This window comes from Salmo salar, chromosome ssa14, assembly GCF_905237065.1.
Source record: "Salmo salar chromosome ssa14, Ssal_v3.1, whole genome shotgun sequence".
NCBI classification, from domain to species: domain Eukaryota; kingdom Metazoa; phylum Chordata; class Actinopteri; order Salmoniformes; family Salmonidae; genus Salmo; species Salmo salar.
In genome coordinates, this window is record NC_059455.1 from 67,103,702 (window position 1) to 67,112,345 (window position 8,644).

The following is an 8,644-nucleotide window of genomic DNA, read 5'->3' on the forward strand; positions in this document are numbered from 1 at the left end:
GTCATTCGCCAATTCTTGGTAGCGTTGCTTTCTCTGGTTGGTTTGTGAGGGCAATTCTCGGTAACTTCGTGGTAGCGAAGGGTGATATGATTGGATCTCGCTACCAGACATTTCCAAGGGAGAATCTCATTTGAGATTCCTTGATTCCTTAAATCCTATCTTTTCTCCTCTTTAACAAAACCCATTGGATGAGAAGGTCAGAGGTCCCGCCCCTCTGACCTTCTCATCCAATGGGTTTGGTTAAAGAGGCGAGAAGAGAGCATGCGAGGAATCAAGAAAATTCTCTCTTAAACTTACCGTTGTCAGGGGGGTCCTCGAGGCTGGTTGTAGCAGTCTTGCTCAGCAACCGCACCCGACTTGAGCTCGAGACAGGAGTGTGCTGAAGCCAGCGCAATTGCTAGAGCATCCTTGAGAAGCCACAGAATCACAACAATAATTTCGGTCTGAGGAAAATACGACGGTCAAACATCGTCGCTTCATCGCCCGGCTGATATAGCCTACTGACCTAAAGAAAAAGCGTAGGGACAATATCATTCATGGAAATAAATTAGAAGCCTGCGAGTCTAATTTGTTTTTTTGTTTTTTTTGGTGGGACAACAGCCTTTTGAACCCCAAAATGGCTGAGATAACCAATTTAAGACCAGCATATGGTAAGACATATTATTAAATGTTTTTCCTCGTGATAAATAACATGCAGACAACTGTTTTAGGCTAACCGAAAAAAAAAAAGAAGTGTTTCTCAGATTTTCAGATTCTAAATGGTGTCTTGTTGGCCTAACAAGGCTGAAAGTCTCGGATGTTATTCTGATAATTAAATACAGTAGCTTTGATCCAACAGCAGGAAGACATCAAAAAGCCCCCTAGAATATGGGAAGCCTCTTTAAACTATGTGGATTTAGGGTGCATGTATTTTTTATCAACAATGTTCAGAGGGGAGAACACAGACCTATTCTAGTCGTTTTAAAACTGAGCATAGGCCTATTGTCTATGTTTAATTGGTTGGGATTACAAATAGGCCTATACATGAAAATGTATGGTCATGCGTGCGTTAGTTTCCGGCAGTAGCCACTATTGCTTCGTCATTTTGTGTCTTGTAGGGAGGAATGTTGGCAGGGGATGTGGACTGAATGAAAATGTGCCTTTTGACATTTATATACAAACAAATATATATTGACTTCTGGTTAATGTCGTGCGCGGTACAGGTTTATTGTTAAGGGTGAGACCCGGTTGGAAGACACTTATCCATCCTTCTCGAATGGCTTTTGACTGTGCGTGTGGGTTAGAGAGGATGATGACGTTCAATCTATTCTAGAGGCTTGGCATCAACTGTGCAGGACTGCCAGCTCTTCTATTATTTTAAAGAACATCTACCCGAATTGCTGAACTGGACCCTTGGTCCATAGCATAACAGAACATTTGGGTAGGGTGGATGATGGTCTGTCACGTCTGCCCAAAAACCTCACTCGCTGGGCAATCAATTTGCGTGCTCATTGTAATCTAGTTAAGTCACCGTGGGATGGTGGGAGGCATTGATGGATGTTTTGCCAATAGCCTAGTGCACCATGCTCCCGTGTCAGAGTTAAAGCATAAACTATGGGGCTTAACTCTGGGCAGAATATGTTATTATTTGGAGAATGAGTGGACAAAGATTTCAGACTAGCTACACCCAGTCACATGCATATATTTAGCCTACTGTATAAATATAAGGCTTACACCTGCAATTACTCAACAATCGATTACACAACAACCAGTGCAGACAACTAACAGGACAGGATGAGACATATCACATTGACAAAATCAGTAAGAAACAGTCAAACTCCTCTTTTCCAAACCGAATAGTCTATGAAAATAAATGACCTCCTGTAGAGATTGTTGTGTGTGTGCAGTGAAGGGTAGAGGCGCTAATGTTTGTTTGTGTCTGGAGTGTTGGAGCAGCTCCTCAGTGAGAGGGCGTGGGGAGTCTAATTACACCAACAAAAGGACTCTGTTATATTTTCTCTTCATTATCAATTTATCTGCATTGTTAAATTCATATTAGCATAATTCCTCTCCTTAACAGATAGCTATCTCCCAGAGCAGCTTTCATTGCTTTTGTTTTGATTCATGGGTGGATTTTCCCACCGAGTTGAGCCCAGTGCCAAAGCTGGAGGGAACAGCTGCAGTGTACCCCACCTTAAGGATTTTCACACTACTGAGCTGAGTCAAACCAAGCTGTACTGAGCTGGCCTGGTTATGCATTCCCTATACTTGCAGTAACTGTTCTGGAAAGGATAATGACCCCTTCCGCTTTACTTCCGTATCCAGTCCCATACCGGTTTGAATGGGCTTCAAGATTATATAATGAAATTCATGAGAAAATAAAGTAAATTATTTATACACACACACACACACACACACACACACACACACACACACACACACACACACACACACACAGTACCAGTCAAAAGTTCATTCAAGTTTTTTTCTTTATTTGAACTATTTTCTACATTGTAGAATAATAGTGAAGAAATCAAAACTATGAAATAACACATGGAATCATGTAGTAACCAAAAAAGTGTTAAACAAATCAAAATATGTTTTATATTTGAGATTCTTCAAAGTAGCCAGCTTTTGTGTTGATTACAGCTTTGTACACTCTTGGTACTCTCTCAACCAGCTTTACCTGGAATGCTTTTCCAACAGCAGTCTTGAAGGAGTTCCCACATATGCTGAGCACTTGTTGGCTGCATTTCCTTCACTCTGCGGGCCAACTCATCCCAAACCATCTCAATTGGGTTAAGGTCGGGTGATTGTGGAGGCCAGGTCATCTGATGCAGCACTCCATCACTGTCCTTCTTGGTCAAATAGCTCTTACACAGCCTGGAGGTGTGTTGGGTCATTGTCCTGTTGAAAAACAAATGATAGTCCCACTAAGCGAAAACCAGATGGGATGGCATATCGCTGCAGAAGGCTGTGGTAGCCATGCTGGTTAAGTGTGCCTTGAATTCTAAATAAATCACTGGCAGCGTCACCAGCAAAGCACCCACACACCATCCCACCTCTTCCTCCATGCTTCATGGTGGGAACCACACATGCGGAGATAATCCGTTCACCTACTCTCCGTCTTACAAAGACACGGCGGTTGGAACCAAAAATCTAAATGGTCTAATGTCCATTGCTTGTATTTATTGGCCCAAGCAAGTCTCTTCTTCTTATTGGTGTCCTTTAGTAGTGGTTTCTTTGCAGCAATTCGACCATGAAGGCCCGATTCACGCCGTCTCCTCTGAACATTTGATGTTGAGATGTGTCTGTTACTTGAACTCTTTGAGGTGCAATCTAAGGTGCAGTTAATTGCCGATTTCTGAGGCTGGTAACTCTAATGAACTTATCCTCTGCAGCAGAGGTAACTCTAGGTCTTCCTTTCCTGTGGCGGTCCTCGTGAGATCCAGTTTCATATTGACCATCATTGATGGTTTTTGCAACTGCTACTGACTGACCTTCTTGTCTTAAAGTAATGATGGACTGTCGTTTCTACGGATTGACTGACCTTCTTGTCTTAAAGTAATGATGGACTTTAATTTCTCTTTGGTTATTTGTGCTGTTCTTGCCATAATATGGACTTGATATTTTACCAAATAGGTCTATCTTCTGTATACCACCCCCACGTTGTCACAACACAACTGACTGGCTCAAATGCATTAAGAAGGAAAGAAATTCCACAAAATTATATTTTAATAAGGCACACATGATAATTAAAATGCATTCCAGGTGACTACCTCATTAAACTGGTTGGGAGAATGCCAAGAGTGTGCAAAGCTGTCATCAAAGCAAAGGGTGGCTACTTTGAAGAATCTCAAATTCTTATTGGTGTACTTATTTGGCATTTAATTTTTTTAATTGAACCTATATTTAACTAGGCAAGTCAGTTAAGAACAAATTCTTATTTACAATGACGGCCTACCCCGGCCAAACCCTCCCCTAACCCGGACGATGCTGGGCCAATTGTGCCCTATAGGACTCCCGATCACGGCCGGTTGTGATATAGCCCGGGATCGAACCAGGGTCTCTAGTGACGCCTCTGGCACTGAGATGCAGTGCCTTACATGCTGACCAAACCGGATGCCTGCATGCGCCATCGTGCGCATGTTGATTCTGTACCCCCACACCAGACACGATCATGACATGCAGGTTGAAATATCAAAACAAACTCTGAACCAATTCTATTAATTTGGGGACAGGTCGAACAGCATTAAACATTTATGGCAATTTAGCTAGCTAGCTTGCTTTTGTCCTGGGACATAAACATTGGGTTGTTATTTTACCTGAAATGCACAAGGTCCTCTACACCGACAATTAATCCACAGATAAAACGGTAAACCGAATTCCTTTCTCGTCATCTCTCTTCCTTCCTCAGGCTTCTCATTTACTTCTTTGGACTTTATATGGCGGTTAGCAACCAACTTTACGGTGCATTACTACAACCGACTGGAGTGTAGACGTCAGTTCATCGTTCAATCACCCATATGCTCCTAAACACCAATAAGGAGATGGGAGAGGCCAGACATGCAGCGCATTGAGCGTCACAAACAGAACCAATTTCTATTTTAGCGCCTGGCCACGCAGATGCTCGCCTCAGCGAGCGAGCAATGTGGGTGAAATGATTGACTAGCACGTATGTGTAAAGTTGCGAGCGGTGTGGTCAGCATGTTAGACCGCTGCGCCACTCGGGAGCACAGTATCCTTATGTTATTGCCTTTCTTTGTCTCTTCGGGGGTACATGTCTTACTGAGGCAGACTAGCCTGGATGAAGGGGTGAGCTGACAGTGACACACAGTCCTACCCTACCCTCCTCACCTCTCTTCCTCTCCCTCCCTCAATCTCTGTACCTTCTCTCTGCAGTGTGTGCGGCCTAGCCGGAACAGCGCTTGTGATTTAATGCCATAGTGACTGGTGTCAGAGTGACAAGCCCCTTTCTCACCCAGTGGTGAAATACAGCACAATCCACCTCAGGACAAGATGTCTGTCTGTATTACTTATGTTCACCGAGATATCAGGATGAAGAAACACACAGAGAAAGCTAACGTTGTGTGAAAAGTGGTTTAGATAGTCTTTTAGCTTAGTCCTGTGAAGCTGAGCTGCAGTGATTTACCCCGGCGTGTTGATGGCAGTAGGGGAGATGGATGTTTCCTCTTTGTTAATGTCTTACTATGTGACATATGTTGTACATGTAAGAGCGAAAAGAGATTGCTTACAAGAACATTTATATGAGTGTTTGGGTTATTTGAAAAATTCTTGAGACAGATGACTCTGTGTAGTGAAGGTACTTCAGAATGTAATGTTTCCAAGCACATTGACGTCACCTTTCAGAAAGTTAGCGGTCAGTCCTGAACGGGACGGTTTGCCACTTAAAGGGTAGGAAACATGAGTTTTTACTCACCAATGTAACAACACAGTGTGGTCAAAGACTTAGTAACTTAGTTGTAGTCACGACCTGGTTACCTATAAGTACAAACATAGTAATGTTTTTGGGTTATTACTAGGGTTGCAAAATTCGGAGAACTTTCAATAAATTCCCTGGTTTTCCCGAAATCCCGGTTGGAGATTTCTAGAATCAGGAGAGAATAAGCAGAAAATCCGGAATCCTCCAACCACGATTTCTGGAAAACAAGGGAATTTATTGAAAGTTCCAGGAATTAACAACCCTAGTTACATATTTATTGACTTATTTCCAGATAACTTCTAAAGTACCCTCAACGTCATATGGAGGATCTACTTTGTGCTACCGAGTTTAAGCTAGCTAGCTCAAGCTGGCTAATGTTAGCCACACCTCATGCTAGTCATAGTCTTTGTGGCTGTGTTATCTAGTTGTTATCTAGTGGGAACCCGTTAGCACGGCAGGCTCTGCTGCTTTATTGCTGTGGGCTCAACGAAAGCGAAAATCATACCTGCTTGCACTAATGGTATAGTACCTCGTCTGTTCTCCTTTTTGTTTTGTCAACTTTTGGCATGTTCTCTGTTAAGTAGGCTACGGGAGTTTTGTAACTTTTCCCACCTCATAATCCAGATAGCTTAGTGCTTGTGTGCTATCTATTTTGCAGGTAACCTAGCGGTTAAGAGCGTTGGTTCGAATCCCTGAGCCAACTAGGCGAAAAATTGGACCATCTGCCCTTGTGTAAATATACTGCTCCAAAAAATAAAGGGAACACTTAAACAACACGTCCTAGATCTGAATGAAATAAATAATCTTATTAACTACTTTTTTCTTTACATAGTTGAATGTGCTGACAACAAAATCACACAAAAATAATCAATGGAAATCCAATTTATCAACCCATGGAGGTCTGGATTTGGAGTCACACTCAAAATTAAAGTGGAAAACCACACTACAGGCTGATCCAACTTTGATGTAATGTCCTTAAAACAAGTCAAAATGAGGCTCAGTAGTGTGTGTGGCCTCCACGTGCCTGTATGACCTCCCTACAACACCTGGGCATTCTCCTGATGAGGTGGCGGATGGTCTCCTGAGGGATCTCCTCCCAGACCTGGACTAAAGCATCCGCCAACTCCTGGACAGTCTGTGGTGCAACGTGGCGTTGGTGGATGGAGCGAGACATGATGTCCCAGATGTGCTCAATTGGATTCAGGTCTGGGGAACGGGCGGGCCAGTCCATAGCATCAATGCCTTCCTCTTGCAGGAACTGCTGACACACTCCAGCCACATGAGGTCTAGCATTGTCTTGCATTAGGAGGAACCCAGGGCCAACCGCACCAGCATATGGTCTCACAAGGGGTCTGAGGATCTCATCTCGGTACCTAATGGCAGTCAGGCTACCTCTGGCGAGCACATGGAGGGCTGTGCGGCCCCCCAAAGAAGTGCCACCCCAACACCATGACTGACCCACCGCCAAACCGGTCATGCTGGAGGATGTTGCAGGCAGCAGAACGTTCTCCACGGCGTCTCCAGACTCTGTCACGTCTGTCACGTGCTCAGTGTGAACCTGCTTTCATCTGTGAAGAGCACAGGGCGCCAGTGGCGAATTTGCCAATCTTGGTGTTCTCTGGCAAATGCCAAACATCCTGCATGGTGTTGGGCTGTAAGCACAACCTCCACCTGTGGACGTCGGGCCCTCATACCACCCTCATGGAGTCTGTTTCTGACTGTTTGAGCAGACACATGCACATTTGTGGCCTGCTGGAGGTCATTTTGCAGCGCTCTGGCAGTGCTTCTCCTGCCCCTCCTTGCACAAAGGCTGAGGTAGCGGTCCTGCTGCTGGGTTGTTGCCCTCCTACGGCCTCCTCCACATCTCCTGATGTACTGGCCTGTCTCCTGGTAGCGCCTCCATGCTCTGGACACTACGCTGACAGACACAGCAAACCTTCTTGCCACAGCTCGCATTGATGTGCCATCCTGGATGAGCTGCACTACCTGAGCCACTTGTGTGGGTTGTAGACTCCGTCTCATGCTACCACTAGAGTGAAAGCACCGCCAGCATTCAAAAGTGACCAAAACATCAGCCAGGAAGCATAGGAACTGAGAAGTGGTCTGTGGTCCCCACCTGCAGAACCACTCCTTTATTGGGGGTGTCTTGCTAATTGCCTATAATTTCCACCTGTTGTCTATTCCAATTGCACAACAGCATGTGAAGTTTATTGTCAATCAGTGTTGCTTCCTAAGTGGACAGTTTGATTTCACAGAAGTGTGATTGACTTGGAGTTACATTGTGTTGTTTAAGTGTTCCCTTTATTTTTTTGAGCAGTGTATTTGTATGAACATAACAAGATTCAACAACTGAGACATGAACTGAATAAATTCCACAGACATGTGACTAACAGAAATGGAATAATGTGTCCCTGAACAAAGGGGGGGTCAAAATCAAAAGTAACAGTCAGTATCTGGTGTGGCCACCAGCTGCATTAAGTACTGCAGTGCATCTCCTCCTCATGGACTGCACAAGATTTGCCAGTTCTTGCTGTGAGATGTTACCCCACTCTTCCACCAAGGCACATGCAAGTTCCCGGACATTTCTAGGGGGAATGGACCTAGCCCTCACCCTCCGATCCAACAGGTCCTAGACGTGCTCAATGGGATTGAGATCTGGGCTCTTCGCTGGCCATGGCAGAACACTGACATTCCTGTCTTACAGGAAATCACACACAGAACGAGCAGTATAGCTGGTGGCATTGTCATGCTGGAGGGTCATGTCAGGATGAGCCTGCAGGAAGGGTACCACATGAGGGAGGAGGATGTCTTCCCTGTAACTCACAGCATTGAGATTGCCTGCAATGACAACAAGCTCAGTCCGATGATGCTGTGACACACCGCCCCAGACCATGACGGATCCTCCACTTCCAAATCGATCCCACTCCAGAGTACAGGCCTCGGTGTAACGCTCATTCCTTCGACGATAAACGCAAATCCGAACATCACCCCTGGTGAGACAAAACCGCGACTCGTCAGTGAACAGCACTTTTTGCCAGTCCTGTCTGGTCCAGCGACGGTGGGTTTGTGCCCATAGGCGACGTTGTTGCCGGTGATGTCTGGTGAGGACCTGCCTTACAACAGGCCTACAAGCCCTCAGTCCAGCCTCTCTCAGCCTATTGCGGACAGTCTGAGCACTGATGGAGGGATTGTGCGTTCCTGGTGTAACTCGGGCAGTTGTTG

General features: G+C 45.0%; 1 protein-coding gene across 1 annotated transcript in view; it reads left to right on the plus strand.

Moving 5' to 3' along the window:
* Nucleotides 1-278: 278 nt before the first annotated feature.
* LOC106569883 (synaptotagmin-11) overlaps nucleotides 279-8,644 on the plus strand; it is a 35,877-nt gene continuing 27,511 nt past the window's right edge. The window contains exon 1 of the mRNA XM_014141596.2: nucleotides 279-650. Within this exon, the coding sequence (XP_013997071.1) occupies nucleotides 617-650 (34 nt within the window). The 5' untranslated portion in view covers nucleotides 279-616. The remainder of the gene's footprint in view (nucleotides 651-8,644) is intronic.